The sequence below is a fragment of the Portunus trituberculatus genome, chromosome 46 (genome assembly GCF_017591435.1).
Source record: "Portunus trituberculatus isolate SZX2019 chromosome 46, ASM1759143v1, whole genome shotgun sequence".
NCBI lineage: Eukaryota > Metazoa > Arthropoda > Malacostraca > Decapoda > Portunidae > Portunus > Portunus trituberculatus.
This window is the reverse complement of record NC_059300.1, coordinates 21770800-21790799: the sequence shown is the minus strand read 5'-3', so window position 1 is coordinate 21790799 and position 20000 is coordinate 21770800. Positions and strand designations below refer to the sequence as shown.

General features: G+C 43.6%; 1 protein-coding gene across 3 annotated transcripts in view; it reads right to left on the bottom strand.

Moving 5' to 3' along the window:
• LOC123519854 (DNA-dependent metalloprotease SPRTN-like) overlaps positions 1–20000 on the bottom strand; it is a 97139-nt gene that overhangs the window by 538 nt on the left and 76601 nt on the right. For all 3 annotated transcript variants that reach the window (XM_045281440.1, XM_045281439.1, XM_045281438.1), the window contains 2 exons: positions 13179–13413; positions 1–1275 (listed from right to left, as the gene is read on the bottom strand). The exon at positions 1–1275 is cut by the window's left edge and continues 538 nt beyond it. In XM_045281440.1, coding sequence (XP_045137375.1) covers positions 128–1275; positions 13179–13413 — 1383 coding nt within the window. In that variant the 3' untranslated portion in view covers positions 1–127. The remainder of the gene's footprint in view (positions 1276–13178; positions 13414–20000) is intronic.

Below are 20000 nucleotides of genomic sequence, written 5' to 3'. Positions count from 1 at the left end.
GAAAATACAATCATTACAAATAATATAATAAAAAAACTTGTACATCATTATTTGTAATTATTAAAACCTATAAAAAGCCTCCCTAAATAAAGTGTTTTGGTTTCAAGTTCCTTAAGGTGTGTTTCATTTAAAAGTGTGTATCTAAATGTTGATTAATAGTGGCAGGTGAGCAGCACTCGCCACACACTGGGCATGGATACTGTTCTCTTTCCACATCATTACTGGTTTGGAGACCTGCCTGTGAATGTTCTCCACTATTAATACTCTCATTAATATTGTTGTCTTCAATACACATGACCACCTCACCATTAGTGGGAGACATTCCCTTGCATGATTTTTCTTTACTTGCATCCTTCATCACATCTTCATCACTTGAGTTGCCTACACAATCATCAAGGTGCTTATTTATATCCCTTTCCAGCACAGATACATTACACACAGGGCATCTAACTGTCTTTCTAACAGACTCTGAAGATGAGGGAGTTATTACATAACAATCCAATGACTTTTGGCATTTCTTAGTAACATTATCTTCAGCTGATGAAACAGATGAAGGAGATGTTCTCCCTCTCTGATCCAATTCCGTATCCATATGAAATCCAGACTCAGAATCTAACTTGGTTTCCAAAGAGGTAGAAGGAAGCAATGAGTTGGAATCTGAGAAAATCAGAAGTCTGGATACCATACTAGTGGTACCACCACCTAAAGCATGTCCTTGTCCTTGGAAGGCTGTATAGGAAGGTTCACTAGTACTTGCTTTCACTTGAGTCTCAGTTTGAGTGCCAGTCTTTCCCTTAACTGTCACAGTTCGAGAGCCACTTCCTCTTACAGCAACACCAGTAGTACCAGAACCACCAGTATTTCTTTTCACCATATTTTTACTTCCAGGCATTTTCTCAGCAGCAATCCCATTTCCACCACATGGTTTCTTCCGAGCTGGAGAATGGCTGCCAAATCCGTGAACATTTGAGTGACTAGCTCCATTAACCTTCACTTGATTCACTACTCCACTTGATGTACTAGCAAAGCCTCTGACTTTATCATGTTTTTCTTTAGTTTCTCCCAGATTGTGTTTGCTTTCATTCTCAATCTTTCTTCTCACACCACCTACTGGAGTATTTTCCTTCTCAGAATTTCTAGTTTTGTTAATTTCAACTGGAACTTGTTGGTCTTTTGAATGAACAGCTTTTGAGGTTGTTCCCCCAAGAGAGTTACTTTTCCCAGTGAATCCTATATATTTTCTGATGTCACTGCAACCATCAGCTTTAGTTTTACCTGTAAAGAAAGGGATAAGATATAAAACAGATCATTCAGAAGTAAAAAGATTCTCCAGATACCTAAGGTTGAGAATCTTCCACAGATAATACCAATATATCCAATACAATATCAGGATTCAAAATTGTATTCAAAGTAAGTCACACCAGTTTCATTATATGTCACCTACAAATTGTCATGCTGATGGCCAGCTTAAATACTGTGGGTTACAGAACTAATTTTTTTTAATGTCCTGACCTATAGCACCTGTAGGTAACTTGAAGTGTGTTGAAAGCGCTGTTAAGCTTCCACCCATTAGTGGCGCATGCAATTTTATTAATACTGGTACCCATATTTGGGACCATATCACCACCCAAGCACATCTCTGGTGTAACCACCTTGAACCTGGGTATCATGGTGACATGTAGGTACAGTAAAACCTCAGCTCACGACCATAATTCGTTCCTAAATCCTGTTCGTCACCTGACTCAATTTTTCCCATAAGAATGTATTGAAATACCATTAATCTGTTCCAGACCCCCAAAAATACTTTTGTCCATAAAACCCATTCAAAATAGACCTTTAATGTATGCATGACACGAACAAAATAATTATAGAAAGCCTAAATTGTTTTACTTACTTAAATGCTATCAAAATTATCATAAAATGAATGAAAAAGAAAAGGTTATTTACTTGAGAGACTGGACGTTGATGGCATGATGGAATGGAGGAGAGGAGGATGGGGAGGAAGAAAGACAAGATCCGAGAAGACAGTCATGAAAGAGGACTTTGGATGTGAGCAGCGTGCCAGAGCTACACAACAGCTGTGTAGTGTCACAAGTCAGTGCCGCTATGTGGGGCCCCGTTATAGTGAACATCGGCGTGGGAAATATGGAAAGATTGCCAGTCTTCGTCTCTGCCTTGGAAGACCCTTGCCTGCTAAGGATTGACTTCCTCACGCGTGTGGGAGCAAGTTTGGACTTCCAAGAAGGGAAGTTAAAGGTACGTGGCCATGAAGTTCCTTTGATCCTCGGAGGTGATGCTCAGTGTGAGAGGAGCATGCAGTAGGGCGGTGTTCCTTGCCAGGCGAGCGAGAAAAAAGCTGCGATGGATGTGCCACAATCTGCAGTACCTGGACATGGCCAGAATGATGATGACAGCAATGCTGAGAGCCACCAGAGCAGCGAGGATAATGCCGAGGAAGCTACAGTAGAGCATGCTGGTAACATCACCATGCCCAGGAAAAACAGGAGAAAATCATGGTGGCACGGAGATTATGTTATGTAATATTTTTCGTATGTTCCTGTTTCTATTTTCTTTTGTGCTTATGTTTTGTTTTGTTGTTGTGTGATGGTCGGATTGGCTATCACACAAACGGCTCGCCTGCCAGCGAGCCGTTTAACCGTGTTCGTCCCCTGGGTCGATATATTGACAAATTTTTTGGTCGTCTCCTGAATTGTTCATCCCTAGAGACGTTCGTCAAGCGAGGTTTTACTGTAACTTTAAACCACACAACAAATGGCAAAGTTTTAAGGCTGTACTTGATGGGATGCCAGCCCGATCCTATGCTCAGCACCTTACCCACTACGCCACTGTCTTCCTGTGCAGCATCTCACTATGGTTTGTAAGGCTGGTTATCTATGTGGATCTGCTCTGACTGCTCAAATATGTATGGTGAGTGTATAGAAAATTTATAATGGGGTGGTGACTGTTTGCTGATGTACAGCAAACTGGTTTCATGTAGAGAGAGAGAGAGAGAGAGAGAGAGAGAGAGAGAGAGAGAGAGAGAGAGAGAGAGAGAGAGAGAGAGAGAGAGAGAGAGAGAGAGAGAGAGAGAGAGAGAGAGAGAGAGAGAGAGAGAGAGAGAGAGAGAGAGAGAGAGAGAGAGAGAGAGAGAGAGAGAGAGCCCACGTATGACCGGATGCAGGGCTTCACCCATTGGGTGAGGAGGGACCACAGGAGCGAGCAGGAGGTGGAGTGGCTGTCTGCTTCAAGGAAGGAATGCAGGCTCAGCTACTTGACATAGACACGCCTCCACTGATGGAGGTGATGTACTTCAGAGTAATGCTGGCAGACCGCTCAGCCCTTCTGCTGTGTGCCCTGTATCGTCCCCTGTGACAAGAGCCTGACTCTCTCCTGTACCTGAAAGAGGCCTTAGACAACCTGATGATGGCATACAGCTGCAGCCATGTGCTGATTCTGGGAATCCCAATCACCACCTACAAAGAGAAGCCTATGAGAATCTCCTGGAGGTGCAGGGTCTGACAGATCATGTCACCTTCCCCACACATGAACGAGGAGGGACATTAGACCCTGTCATCTCAGACTACCAAGAGGACAGGCTTCAGTGTCATCAGCTGGGGCTTGTGGGCACCTCTGACCACCACGCTGTACTGACACAGCTGGAAGTGGGCGTGGCTCGGGACGAGGCCACCACCCGCACCATCTGGCTGTGGAACAAAGCAGACTGGGCTTCCCTGCGCCGCGACCTGACCCACACCCCATGGGCCACTCTGCTACAGGGAGGAGCAGAGAGTGAAGCACTTGCACTCACCTCTCACCTTCTCGCCCTCCAGAGACGCCACGTCCCACACAGGGAATACACCACCAGATCGACGGATCAGCCATGGTTTGGCTACCGTTGCCGTGTTGCTGCTGAGGCAAAGTATGCTGCCTGGCTCCGCTACAAGAGGAACCCGACTCGGCGCAACAAGGACCTGCACAGGGCTGCATGCAGGAGGATGGTGGTAACCAGCAAGTGGGCCTTAAAAAAGTGGGAGGAAAGCCTGCGCCGGAAACTGTGTGGCACTGGCGTAGGAAACAAAACTTGGTGGTCCCTTGTTAAGGACAAACAGGAACTGGCCACCAAGAATCCATCCCTCCCTCAGCAAGCAGGACGGTACTGTCGCCACCAGCAGTAAGGAGAGGGCACAGTTGCTGGCTTCCTTGTTTGCTGGAAAAATGAAGGTGGGGAATCCACAGCAGCCACCGCCTCAGCTGGTCCAGCAATGTGAGAAGACTGTCATCATGGTGGAGGTGATGCATCAGCAGGTGAAGCGATTATTACAGGGGCTCGACACACAGAAAGCCACTGGCCCTGATGATATCACCCCGCACTTGCTGAAACAATGCTCCCTGGAACTGGCTGCCCCTCTCACCCAAGTCTTCACAATTTGTGTACGGGAAAACGTCTGGCCTTCAGTGTGGAAGGAGGCTCGAGTAGTTCCTGTACACAAAAAAAGCTCCAGGATGGACCCAAAAAACTACAGACCCATATTCCTGTTATCAGTGGTGGGTAAAGTGTTTGAGAGGGTCGTGGCAGAGGTGGTGTGTAGCCATCTCAAGGACAATGTTCTCCTCTCAGATCAACAGTTTGGGTTCAGACCTGGAAGGTCAACCTCGGACGTGATGATGCTCCTCACCAGGCAGTGGCAGGACGCCCTAGACGACGGCAAGGACACTGCACTGTCGTGGTTGCCTTGGACATAGCAGGAGCATTTGACAGAAATGACCTGCAGGACAGAAGCCTCAAGGTGGTTGTCAATGGGCAAACATCTGAGTCCCTGTCTGTGGAGGCATCAGTGCCACAGGGTTCAATTCTTGGCCCACTCCTGTGGAATATCTACGTGGATGACCTTCTCCAGCTACTGCCAGGAGTCATGGCCTATGCCGATGACTGCACCCTCTCCTATACCTATCCACGCCAGGACAGTGGGCGGGCTGCTGAGGCCATCAATCAGCAGCTATGAGTGATAAAGGAGTGGGGTGCTCGCTGGCAAGTGACATTCGCGCCGGAGAAGACACAGGCAATGGTTGTCTCTCGGTCCCCAGCCGCCATGGCAGCAATGGCAGGAAAGTTGTCTTTTGGCGGTGCTGCTCTCCCACTCCAAGATGACGTCAAGATACTTGGAGTGGAGGTGGATCGAGGGCTGAGGTTTGACAGCCATGTCAAAACCATTGCCAAGAAAGCCTCTCACAGGATCTCCGCTCTCAGAAGGATCGCCAGTTTCCTCGACAGGAAGGGAGACTGCTGCTGTACAAGGCACAGGTGCGGCCCCACCTTGAGTACGCAGCTCTCTCCTGGATGTCCTGTGCCGCCACACACAGAAGGAGACTGGACAGCATCCAACGCCGCGCCATACGGCTAGTAGATGCTGCACTACCACCTCACCCAGAGCCTGAGCGTCCCCTTGATTCACTGGAACACCGCAGAGACGTGGCGGCGATCGTAGTGTTCCATAAGGCACAGGTGCAAAGAGTGCCACATCTGGCAGGGCTGCGTCATCCTCTAAGAGTCACCGCACGGAGCACGAGAACGGTGCTCAATGGTGGTGACGCCGTAGAGGTGCCGCGATCCCACGGGTGTCAGCATCAACGCACCTTCGCAGGACGCGTCTCCAGGATGTGGAACTTGTTCACGGCCGCGGTGCCTCACGTCCAGGAGATGAACACTCACAGTGTCAAACTGATGGCTCATAAGTGGAAACAGACACTGCCAACTCCTCTGACACTCATCGTGACGTGACACTCAGTGCAGTGCAGTGCGGTGAAAGTGAATAGTGCTCCATTTACATGCTGACCATCTTGTATATTATCTATCTTTAAGTCTTGTAAATATTGAAAACAAATAGATTGTAGTACCCTTAGAATAGGTAGCACATGACAGTGCACCTTTGGGTACATGGTCCTTTGTACAAAGTTTTGTTTTCAATAAGAGAGAGAGAGAGAGAGAGAGAGAGAGAGAGAGAGAGAGAGAGAGAGAGAGAGAGAGAGAGAGAGAGAGAGAGAGAGAGAGAGAGAGAGAGAGAGAGAGAGAGTGCACTTCAAGCACTAACCATCTACCACCACCTGCAACCACATCAGTTTAGTGAGCGTTACCCACCTCCCCACAGACATCATGTGTCTGGTGACGCCACCCTCAGGCCATGGGTGCTATAAACTGAACATAGTATCAGCAAACATTCATGGTTTTCACACAAATGTGGGTGAACTCATGCACAGGTTCACATTGAAAAATGACGCCAACTTAGTGTTCGTGCGTGAAACTTTCTTAGATGACAGAGTGCCAGCAACCTATGCAAGGGTAAAAGGTTACTTGACTTGGATTAGGAAGGACTGCTCTACACATGACGGTGGCTTGGCATTTTGCCTCAGTGTCGCAGTGCTGGACATGCCCATCCCCATGGAGCTCGAGATGATATTACTGAAGCTGGTATGGGTGAGGATGGTTGAGGTATGCTGTGCATTGGGTGTTACTGCCCACCATCTCAGGGCACAGCATTACTACAGTTCCTCACGGATAATATGGATTGCCTCCTCACAACCCACCAGTGTGAAAATATGATAATTCTTGGAGACCTAAATCCCCACGGAGTGCAGCACGCTTTTGACTCCCTGCTGGAAGTGTTTGACCTCACTAACCCCGTCACCTTCCTCACCCATCGCTCCAGCTCCACCCTAGATCCTGTCATCACAGACCTCACAGCCCATGAGGTACATTGCTCCTCACTAGGCCCTGTGGGGAGCTCTGACCACATAGGCATCCTTACCAGGATATTCTTCAAAAGGCCTCGTGATGACATTTCTACCCGTACCCTTTGGCAGTGGGACAAAGCGAACTGAGATGGCCTGAGGTGATACTTTAAGCAAATGAACTGGGAGGGGCTACTGCAAGGTGACGTGGACCAGCAGGTGGAACGCTTCACCGAGGCTCTGCTGGGTGCCTCACAAGCAGCTCAGGTTCAGGGCCTTTGATCAGCCTCCTGTGTCGGGAGGCCTCAGATGCCAAGTATAGGGCATGGCGCACTTACAAGTGCCGCCCTACTAAGCGGAACAAGCTGGTACACAAAGAAGCAGCCGCCCACATGGAGGCAACGCAGGACTGGGCCTGTCTTCAGTGGATAGAAGATAAGAAGAGGAAATTAAGAGGAGGCAACGTTGGCTCCAAGATGTGGAGCATTGTAAACGACGCTCAGGGAATGACGAGACTCTACAATTCCTCCTCTCAATAAAAGTGATGGCACCACAACTACAACATCGTGGGAGAAAGTGAATCTGCTGGCTGAGCATTTCTCCTGCAAGATGACTATACCAGACCCTGCTCGCCATCCTCCTTCACCACCTGTGGTGGCAGGAGACACTCTGACCTCACTCACCATGACTGAGGAGGAAGTGAGAGTTGCCCTCATCAAACTGGACGAAGATAAAGCAGTGAGGCCTGATGAACTCAGCCCTCATGTGCTATGTAAGTGTGCTACGGAACTGGAACCCCCTCTTACACTCATCTTCGGGGCCATTCTGTGTCATAATAGGTGACCTTGAGCTTGGAAGGTGAGCCACGTTGTTCCAGTCCACAAGAAAGGCAGCAAAAGCGTGGGTGAAAATTACCACCCTGTCTCCCTGCTGTCTGTAGTGGCCAAGGTGCTGGAAGTCATAATTGCCACTCAGCTCACCAAACAAAACACCTGGAGAGTTAGAACCTCCTCAGCACCAGGCAATTAGGATTTAGAAAAGGTTGCTCTGCTGCTAATCTAAACCTCCTGCTTGTCAGTGAGTGGAGAGACCCTGGACCAAGGGCAGTCAACTGCTGTCCTGGCGCTGAACATAGCAAGAGCATTCAATAGGGTGTGGCATGCCAGCTTAGTGGAAAAATTGCATGCCGTTGGAGTGGCAAGCAGAGCTCTGGTACCTGATGCATAACTACTTGCATGGGAGGCACTTACAGGTAGTGCACAATGGACAGGTGTCATTATCACATGACACTAAGGCAGGTGTGCCTCAAGGCAGCATGTTGGGGCGGCTGTTCTGGAATGTATATATATATATATATATATATACAGGTGTCCCTCGGTTAACGATCGACTACTTAACGATATTTCGCTCATACGATCCCTCCAAATTAATCCCTATTTTTTGGTTAACGATCGCCAAAATTCGGTTAACGATCGGATTGACCAATCGCAATCGCGATCGCAATCGCGATCGCAGCGCCTCCATCCACCCGCGGCCCGTGCAGTAAACACACCACAGTCTTTCCCGCTGTTTTGATTGTGCAACAACAACTCTATCACGCTCGCTCTAAACTTCTTTTTGTGCTTATTTGTGATCAAGTGAACTTAGTGATGGCTTCCAAGCGACCCAACGATTGTTCTCCACCGGGAGATAAGGCTAAAAATCGAGAAAGAGCATTGGCCTTGATATTAAGTTGAACATTGTGACTCGTCATGAGGGTGGTGAAGGGGTAAACTCTATTGCTCGTGCCCTTGGTTTATCTCAATCAACTGTATCAACAGTTCTCCAGAAAAAGTACAAGTGAAGCAGCAGGCCAACCAAGTCACAAACCTGCACAAACACACAACAACTCGTAACAGGGAACCGATTATGGAAAAATTGGAACGTTTGCTGAGGCTATGGATTGAAGACCACACACGCCGCATGCCTCTTTCTACCCAACTCGTTACTACTAAGGCACTGAGCCTGTGGGAGGACCTGAAACCAGAATTCAACATAGGCGAGACAGTGTCCTTCAAGGCCAGTAAGGGGTGGTTTGAACGTTTCAAACATCGTGGGAGTCTACACAACCTCAAGGTTAGTGGGGAGGCAGCGAGTTCGGATCAACCGCTGCAAACGCCTTCAAGCCTTTGCTTAAAGAGCGCATCGAGGAAGGAGGTTATTCAGCCAAGCAGGTTCTAAACTTTGACGAGACAGGCCTGTATTGGAAGAAGATGTCATCGAGAACGTTTATAGCAAAGGAGGAGAAGTCGGCACCAGGATTCAAGGCATCTAAAGACAGGTTAACATTATTGGTGGGGGGGAATGCCGCTGGTGATCTTAAGCTTAAACCATGCCTTATTTACCATTCCCAAAACCCAAGAGCTCTGTCTGGCTATATTAAGGAATATTTGCCCGTAGTATGGAAGGCAAACAAAAGGGTGGATGACGACTGTTATCATGCAAAGTTACGTGACAGGATACCTCTCCAAATTCCTAAAAGAATATGCTGCCCAAAACAACATTGCTAACAGATTTCTCTTGCTGTGTGACAACGCCCCAGCCACCCAGAGAGCATGAATGACTGGGCAGATAATATTGAGGTCATGTTTATGCCCCCAAACACAACTGCCCTCATCCAGCCGATGGACCAAGGAGTCATCGCTACTTTCAAGGCCTATTACCAGCGGCGCACCATGAAACAGCTGTTGGCCTGCATTGACACCCCTGACAAGCCGACCATGAAACAATTTTGGAAGGATTATAACATTAAAAAGGGGATCGACAACATCGACGAGTCATGGAAGGAGGTGTCCAAGTCGGCAATGAATGGATGTTGGCGTAATTTGTGGCCTGAGTGCGTGGAACGTAAACAGGAAGTCCCTGTCGATGTTACAGCAGTAAGGAAAGACATCGTTCATATCTCCCATAAGGCAGGCTTCAATGAGGTGGACGAGAATGACGTACAAGAACTGCTGGACAGTCATTCTGAGCCTCTCCAACGACGACCTCATGGAGTTGGAGAAACAAAATACTTTGGAGGAAATGGAGGAGGACAAGGAGCCTGAAAGAACCCTCTCCGTCAAGATTTTCGAGGAGATTTTTAATCATATTAACCAGGCCATACATCTTCTCCAGGAGAATGACCCCAACCCAAACCGAAGTAATGGCGTGACTAATGCTATAGAAAATGACATGAAAGTGTATAAAGAACTATTTGAGGCAAAGAAAAGGATGGCAAAACAGACAGTCATCTCATCTTTCTTCAAACCACTCACCGCCCAAGCAACCCCATCCACATCCCAAGCAACCCCATCTACCGATCAAGCAACTCCATCCACCTCCCAAGCTACCCCATCCACCTCAAAAGCAATCCCATCTACTTCCATAGGAGTCATCTCGTCGTACTTCAAAGTTCGTCCTGCTACCTCGAAAAAAACTCCACCCACTTCCAAAACAACTCCATCCACCTCCAAAACAACTCCACCCACATCCAATCTATCCTTCACATCCACCGTAACCTTGAGTGACGATGAGGAGAGCCTGGATGACCCACCCCCACTGGAAAACGTATTCTCTCAAGAATTTGAAGGGTTTGAAGCAGCTGACCGAGTTTGGGTCGGTGTGGGCATGATGAGATTTAATCCTCCAAGGCCCTGTGTCCCTCGGGGCACAAAACAACACACTACGCATATCACATCCACTCCTCAAGGTAAGTACTACCAATTCTAAAGGTGTAAATAACAACTAACAACATAGAAAGTGTCGTTTATTTACGCATCGCGAAATACATGTATGTAGTTGATAATTTCAAATCCCTCAGTTAGCGATCGTTTCGGTTAGCGATCTGTTTTTGGGAAACGTAACCCTATCGTTAACCAAGGGATACCTGTATATATATATATATATATATATATATATATATATATATATATATATATATATATATATATATAAATGAGCTGCTTCACCTAGTCCCTAGTGCCAAGGCGTACGCGGATGACGTCACACTGTCACTCGTATACTGCCTGGTGAGGAAGCTTCCATCACGACATGCCGCAATACCTCACTGCACCTCCTGGAAAAGTAAGGTCAAAGGTGGCAGGTTACCTTCGTTCTCCACAAGACTCAGCTCCTCAATGTGTTCAGGACAAGGCAGGACATCAGGCTCCTATTCAATGAGGCAGCTCTAACTAATACAGCAGAAGGAGGTCAGCATCTTGGGGGTTATTTATGACAGTAAATTGACCTTCAAGACCCAAATTGCATGTCTTACCAGAACTGTGGCAGGGAAACTGGCCTGTCTATGGAGAATCTCCTGGCTGCTGGTCAGAAAGGGGTGAGAGCTACTCTTAGAGACTCAGGTCTGCTCCTCATTCGAGTATTCTTGCCTCGCCTGGGGGGAGGGGGTGCAGCGAAAACACACCTTGCCAAGCTTGACATGGTGCAGAGGAAGGCGGAAAGGATCATCTCTGAGGATCATCCCCAGCAGCCAAGCACCCTGCAGAACTTGCAACACAGGTGGGATGTGGCAGGCCTTACAATTTTATATAAAGTACAACAACAGACCATGGTGCACCTGCAGCAGCTGCACCAGCCACTCCACCAAGCAGAGGTACGGATGAGAGGAGCAGCCAGGACTCCCTCAGCCCTGATTATACCATGCTCCCACACCACCCACCACCCGAGACAGTTTGTGCAACGCCTTTCTAGCGGGGAACAAGTGTCTGGATGACCTAAGTGTTGCTGAGTGTGGGCTGCAAAAGTTCAAAGTGTCTGTGTGAATGTCTGGTTAACTCACTTGTAATTCTATTGTAATTTAATTTGTAATCTATAACTCATAAGCACAATTTAGACTATTTTTGGTTAGGTTTTAAGATAGGCTGTACTCATAATACACCTTTAACCCATAAAATGACCAAGATTAAATGTAAGTAATGTATAAAAAAAAAAAGAACAATATATATATACATATATATATATATATATATATATATATATATATATATATATATATATATATATATATATATATATATAGAGAGAGAGAGAGAGAGAGAGAGAGAGAGAGAGAGAGAGAGAGAGAGAGAGAGAGAGAGAGAGAGAGAGAGAGAGAGAGAGAGAGAGATGCCTTTGAGTGAGATATCTCTCCACTTCCCAACCAGCCTGGATCTGGAGCCAGATGTTTTCTTTTGCCCGGAGTGAAAAGGTTAAGCCTCCTCACCATCCCCACCAATATATATTATCTGTAAATATGTACAGCAATTCTAATAAACCATATATCATTATTATTATTGTTATAAACACTCTGATATAATTTAAACGTAATCTAAATTAATATATAATTTATTAGTTGACACTTCTTTTAAATCTAATAAATCTATGCGATTCTATGATAGCAAGAAATTCTCCTTCATTATATTGGGTCTTAGACTTTGAGGTAGGTAATGTTCAGGAGAGAATACAAGAATGCTTCTCAGCATTTGTAATTAATCAAATGGGAAAAATTGCTTCTATTAATAAATTTCTATTTTACTGGAAGCAAATTTTGGGAACTGAAATCACTCCTAAATTGAGGACTTGGTGCACATATCTTACACTCATAATATATCAGTAACAAAACAGTGCTGATAATGTACACAATAAAACTATACATTTATGACTATTAGGTCATTGTTATTACTATATATATTTCAAATTTCTGCCTCCACTAATGGACTTCTAGCATTAACTGAATAAGTTACCCTGACTTTAATTAGCTGGCAAAACTAAGGGTTTAATGCAGTGGTTCTTAACTTGGGGGTATCAGCAATTTTTAAGGGGGTCTGAGCCCTTGGGAAAAGAAGGAATTTGTCTTAATTATATTTTTTATTCTCTTAACTCAATGAGGGCATGGTCATGTAATGAGAAGTTTATGAAAAATGCAAAAAAAGTATCAACCTATTCTTTAGAATCTGGAAGAAAATTATACTTATAGATGGAAGGGAGGCATGGAGGGAAGGATAAATTCCTAGAGGAGGCATGATGGGAAAAAGGTTAAAAACCACTGACTTAATGTTATTTGATAGGGGGAGTGGAGGCTCATCTGCCATGGTTGCTCCTTTGGAGAAAGCTAAGCAAGGTATCTGAGATAGATTGACAGACATTATGAAAATAATTTTTCATCTTCTTTGTTAACTCTTTTACCTAATATAAAATTAATTGTCTGAATTCTGTTATATCTATGAAATGTCATGGAAGTAAAAACTTGTTTTTTCTTTTTTGTTGAATGTTTTTAATATGTTATAGAAGAAAGAACTTTAAAGAACCTTTTTTATAAACTCATTGCTGAAGCTGGCTAAATAAGAAAACATGCTGATGATATGAATAAAAGATTTTATGAGAAAAAAAAAAAAAATACAGAAAAGAAACTAATTATCACACAATGTACTTACTGGCTGTCTGGCTTCCTTTTTTGGTTGCCCCAGAGCGATCAGGCTCCTGGATCTTAGCATAAGTTCCTCCACAGGTCTGTTGGTGGTGCGCCCACCAATTGTCATTGGGGCCGGGAGCTCTATTCATAGACCTCTTCACCAAGCCAAAGTAGGGACGTCTAGTTCGGCAAGGCCCATTACACTGCCAGATGTGTTGTCTATAGACATCTACCTCATCATGAAAGCTATGATACACCTGAGGAGAGAGAAAAAAAAAAAGTAAAACTATTTTTACAATTTATCAGAAAAAACACACATTTTGTCTTGGTCAATTATTTGTGAATTGGTGTTTGTTTTGGTTGTCTGAAAATGGCAGACTCAAAGGAGCAGTATGGTGCATCAAGTTTCCTTCATACTTAACAAAACAGCAACACAGACCAGTGAAATGCTTAATAAAGCATTTTATAAAGGTGTACTGAATACAAATCATGTGTTTGAGCAGTTTTCATACTTGAAACCTAGGCACACCAATTTTGGAAACCAAATACTCCTGTTGTCCATCAACCAGAATGAAAAAATATACAGTAAAAGCCCTCTTATCCGGCATCAATGGGACCGCCGACATGTCGGATACCAGAAGTTGCCGGATACTTGAATAGAAGTAAAATTATGTCCACAATCACCACCCTACACTCACGCATCTTACCATAACAAAGATTAGCTGATTGCCATGCCGTGCGTCGCCATCCGCGCTGCCACCTCACACTCACCAACACACAATAGTACTAACATTCTCTTTAATACTTTCCACTTATAAATAAGTTGATGGGTTACAAAAATAAAGTATACGTGACGAACCTTGAACCTGTGGAGCCAGCCATCAGAGAACTGACATGCCCCTTCCTCGCCCATCTTCTTAGCTAAATCACGCCCTTTCTCTTGTAACATTGAGCCTGTAATTGTGACTCCTGATCTTTTCAAGCTGAACCACTCGTATAACACTTTGTCCATCATTTCACCACAATGATACTGCAGTGTGTGACGATTTTCCGCTGCCTTTAGGGTGTAGGTGGCTTTCATGTAATCACACAACTTTTTCGTTTGGGATTTGATGTCATAAATAGTTAATGAACCCACACCATATTCCACCATTAGTTTCTGTCTGCTTTCACCTCTCTCTAATCGTCGACAAATGTCTACCTTCTACTTAAGTGTAAGCACAACACGCTTCCTCTTTTCTACAACTTTAGGCATGATGAAAGCGTCAGGCGATAAACAGTGCACATGTGGGACTGAGTCACTGAGTGAACATAGTGCAGTGGGGTGCGGGTGACGCGAAGCAGTGCGCTCTGGTGGCGAGGGGACAAAGTATGCCTTGGGAATTTTAATCAATTTTATAAGTACACATATTGATTTTTTATTGATTTTAAGGCTCGGGGAAAAATGCGCCAGATACTTGAAGCTGCCGGATACTCGAATGTCGGATAAGAGGGATTTTACTGTACTTAAGTGCATCAAATCATAAGAAGGGATTTCTGTCAAACAATTAACATTTGTGGTGTTGATGGCCTGTTGTTTGAATCATGGCAACACATTCTTTCTGAATTATAACAAATTGCTGCAAATTTCATGTTCATAAGATGACTCAGACTCAGAGGCTGTACTGGTTCACTGTTGGCAGAGACTTCCAGAAACATGTTTGATGGGATCTAAAATTTTTCAGCAAGGTCATTGTTGTTGAAAGTTGGCTCCCCAGCCATTACAAAAACTAAACAGCACTCATTCCAGTGGCAGGATTGAACTTCACTCTCATGAAAGAAAGTGAAGTACAGTACCAATCTAATAAATCTAATATGGAATCTGCCCTACAAAACTTTCAGTATTCTATGAGTCCCAGACAGACAGCTCTTTTATCAGAATGATTGCTTACTAGCATGTTACATCTGCACCATTACTCCTATAATGATTTTTTTTTACTTCACCTACAGTACTCATGTACTTTAATGCAAAAGAAAAGTTATTACTTAAACCAAAAGAAAAGTTATTACTTAAACCTATCCTGTGTCAATACCATAAACTTATGGCATATTGCTATCTTGCTTACCCATGTGCAGTGCCACAGCAGTGAGTTTACTGAGGCAATATATAAAAAAAAAAAACTGCAATGTTTATTTACTAAATGAACCTGACAAAAAACAAAACAAAAAAAACAATGTGTACTCCTATTCTCGCTGAATCTGTTTGTTTGTTGATGAACCTCTTGTACAGGGCATGAGCAGCAATCATATTAGTGTTTACAGAGCCATAGTCAGAGGCAGCTTACCAATCATGCATGTACAGGGGATCCTTGCAATTTGACAGGTTTAGGGCAGTTTTTCATTGGTCGAATCAGTGTTTATTCGAATTGTGAAGCAATTTTCCCCATAAGATACTTAAGAATTAGGGGGATAGGGACCAACCTCAGCCTAGACCCCCAAAATATCACTATAACCTCTAAAAAACTCTAACTTAGACTAAATCAGTACTATTTAAGGCTTCATTTATATCTAACTTTTTTATTAAACACATTAGGGTGCTGTAAAGTATATTTTTGTAAATAAAAACACTTGCAGCAGTCTCGCGGTACTTGTCCCTATTCTTCCAAATTGTTGATACTGTTGATCTAGGGACACACATTTGTGCTGCAGTGACACTGTGAGCTATACCTGCCTCACACTTTCTTATAAGCTCAAGCTTATCTTTGAAATGCAGGAAATTATGCTTCTTAGGGCTGGGACTGGAGGTGGCTTTCCGTCGTCTTGAGTCAGACGAAGCACACGTTTTCCTCTAGTGTCAATTTTTAGTCAAATTAAGATCTATGGTTTCTAATCAACACTTTTATAATAAAATTAATTTTCTTGTTAATTGGAATGATGCTATAATCTCAAATCAATAGAATCTTGATTAGTAGATGTAAATATATTTGTATATATATACAGTGGAGACTCAATACTCGAACTTAATTAGTTCTAAATGGCCGTTCGAGTATTAAAAAGTTTGACTATTGATACCTATAAATCAGGTAATTCGTTCCAGCCATTGCCAAACCCAAGTTTAGAAGAAAACAGCGGTTTAATTTTGCAGTCGCCGCTAGCATTGGCGCACAGAGGCAGGGTTAGCATGTCTTTCATGGGCTTGTGTCCTGGCAAACACTTCTTATCCTTTATTATATAGATCATGTTTGGTAGTTTTTTTTTCCCAAAACAGGCTACTTTCATCACAATTAACCCCTAAAACTAGGGGAGGTTGGGATTCTTAGCTCATGCTAATTCGGGAGATTTGGTGAGAAACACACAAAATAGCCTGTATTCACATACTGACTACACTTGGAAATTCAATAAACGAGTGAGAACAAATGGTGTTCTGCCCACAAGCAATTTTTCCTCTTTGCAATGCAAAAAACCAGAAGTCTCTAGATGCTATGGTTACCAAAATATCACAGGTTGAATGAGATGGTATCATCGGTGTATGTGGCCTTGTGTCCAATCGGGTCCAGCAGCTTTGGCTACAGCGATAGAAATCAGGCCCCTTCTATCTCCCTCTCTCTCTCTCTCTCTCTCTCTCTCTCTCAATCAATCAAAATGTTTACAAAGTGATCTAATTTGTATATTTTTTGCAAAAAACATATATAAAATACATACAATAGGAGTTGCTGTTGGTGGTGGTGGAATGTCCTACCCCCTCAGTAGTTGAACCTCCTATATTTGTATCAGAGCCCAGAACATCACTATCGTTGCTTTCTATTATTGTATAAACTGTTAATTCCAAAGCCTTTCTGATACCACTCTCATTCAAAAGTTGTCTCCCCGCAACATGGTGAGAGACCCGAGGTGTAGAAGTAAGGCGCGTGGGAGAAGTGGCAGGATCGGACACAGTGAAATCACTGTCACTCCCACCATCCATCGTGGGAGTTGATGACACAGTGACGTATAGCATGTTTACTCCTGACTTGAGGGCTCGCCGTGCCTCACAAACAACAGAATGAATTCAGTTCTTTTCATGAAATTCACAAACCACCCTTTACTTGTTTTAAAATCATCATTGGAGTCAGATGTAGTATCAGAAATAAAAGCACGATCCAGCAGCCTAGCCTCTGACAAAGAATCACTAGCCATCTGCCTTTGGTTTATCCAATCAACAATTTTTCTATTTCTTCGCTTAAATTGCCTTTTCACACCAATCGCCACATTTGCTCTTTTAATGAGCTTACTTCTTCAGTATTGTGGCTACTGTAGATTTAGCCATACAGTACTCAGCTGTAAGATTGGTTATTCTTCCTCCTTTCTCGTATTTATCAATAATCTCCTTTTTCCTTTCAATGGTTGTCATTACATTCTTTCTTGTAGGCTTATTTTCACCACTAACAAACCTCTTCAATGCCATTGTAAGCTTCTAAATGCAAAGAAAAAAAAAGTGCGAAGAGAAAGCACAGGACAATGTTATTCTTATGACAGTGAAGGATAAACTAGCTGTGGTGCAGTGGTGGACCAGTGGGGCGCGTGGGGTGGCGGGAAGGGAGAGACCCTTTGTTTGCAGCCACGTGGATGGATGTTCAACTAATAGGTATTTTTTCGAGTATTAAGTCGAGGTTTTGCGTTCGACTATTGAAAAGTTCGACTATTTAGACGTTTGAGTGTGTGTGTGTGTGTGTGTGTGTGTGTGTGTGTGTGTGTGTGTGTGTGTGTGTGTGTGTGTGTGTATATATATATATATATATATATATATATATATATATATATATATATATATATATATATATATATATATATATATATATATATATATATACAGGCAACCCCGTTTAACGAAGGTTCACACAACGAAATTTCGCTATAACGAAGGTTTCATTTACTACCATCTGCTCGTTTAACGAACACCAAACTCGCTTTAACGAAGTTTTATCCAGGTAATTTTTTCCAAATTTGAAAGCCCCACCGTATCATGCAAGCTGACAGGCTTTTGAATACATCAGGAGCTGCTGGTACTAAGGCCTGCCTCAGGAGAAATCCTGAGACACCTGTAGAATAAAGATCAAGATCAAGCCTCTCGTGGACAACACAGGCTCTGCCGATACAAAGGCCTGACTCAGAAGAAATTCTGTGTCACCTGTAGCATCAAGATCAAGATCAAGATCACGCACCACTCACTGCCCAGTCAAAACATAACAGCGTCACCAGCAGCTCATCTTCCTTAGTTCAACTTACCACCAAAACGCCCTGCAATGTGGCCTAACATTCCTAAGAAGACCAGGAAGTGTCTTACTCTCGAAGTGAAGCTGGGTATTATTCACAGACAAGAGAAAGGCCAGAAAACTAATAACATTGCTTCCCACCATCTTGACTCCATCTACTGTCTACTATTTTCAAGTCAAGAGACTCTATTAAGAAGGCTAGTGAGACCTCATCTTCCTTGCAAGCTAAAAGAACCACCAGAACTCGTGACTCTACAATGGATAAAATGGAAAGCCTTGTGGAAATGTGGTACATAAGTTTTGTATGCAGTACCATGATGCGCACTTTGTTTACATTCCACAGGTTGCCGGTTAGTGTATTTCCCGTTTCACTCTCCCTCCCTTCATAAAGTTAAGATCATCAACATTATAAAGTTACGTACATACATACATTAGTGTACATTATAATGACTTAAATTAAACTACCTAAATGTTTAACTTCATAATTTTTACTTTCATTAAACCTTTTACTGTACTATGATGCACTCTCGCTTTGTTTACTCTCAATGGAAGTTCAAATCAGGGGTTAAACTTGTTATAATCGGTTAAACTTAAAGTTTCGCTTAAGTGTTTTTAGGAACGTAACCCTTCGTTAAACGGGGTTGCCTGTATATATATATATATATATATATATATATATATATATATATATATATATATATATATATATATATATATATATATACAGTCAGCGCCACAGGTATTGGCGCGGTAAGTTTTTCTCTTATAACACTTAGAAAAATAATTAACAAAAATATTCAGGGGGAACCTAACAGCCTGTAATACTTTGTGGGGAGTCCTTTTCTCTTTAGACAACTCTCCAGGCATTGAGGAACGGATTCAGTAAGTCTTTGGAGCATGGGGTGTTCCAAATTGCCCCAGATGTCCTGAATCTCCTTCACGAGCTTTGGCAGAGTTGCGGTGTTACGTCCTCATAGCCGTCGCTTTATGAGTCCCCAAAGATTTTCAATTCGATTAAAATCTGGACTATTACCAGGCCAGTCCTGTATGTAGTCCACTACTACAAACTCAAACCATTCCTTGACTAATTTTGCTGAGTGTGCAGGGGCTCCGTCCTGCATGAACACCTCACTCTTGCATGCATCAAAGCAATCCTCCAGATGGTCACACAACAGTTCCAAATATCTTTTCTTGTTCACTGTAATGTTTTTAGGCAACACAACAAGCTTGCCTTTACCATGGTACCCAAAGGCACCCCATACCATGACACTATCAGGGTGTTTGACTGTGCCGTGTGTACTTGGGATGGTACGGGTCCGCACCCTGTGGTAGCCTCACTTTACCTCCTCGGTTCCCAGTAACATAAAACATAGCCTCATCACTCCACAATACCTTCTTCCACTTCTCACTGTCCCACTTCAGATATTTCCTACAAATTTGAACAGGTTTTTGCTTCTGTTTCTCAGTTAGAATGGGGTTTACGTCGTGGCGCCCGATGCGCATAGCAGAGGTCGTCCTTGAGGCAGCGTTGGATTGTCCTAACAGACCTGTTTTGCAAGAGTTGCGGGTTCTTTTCTTTTAATTTCTTAGCTGTTATTCTAGGTTCAGCTTCT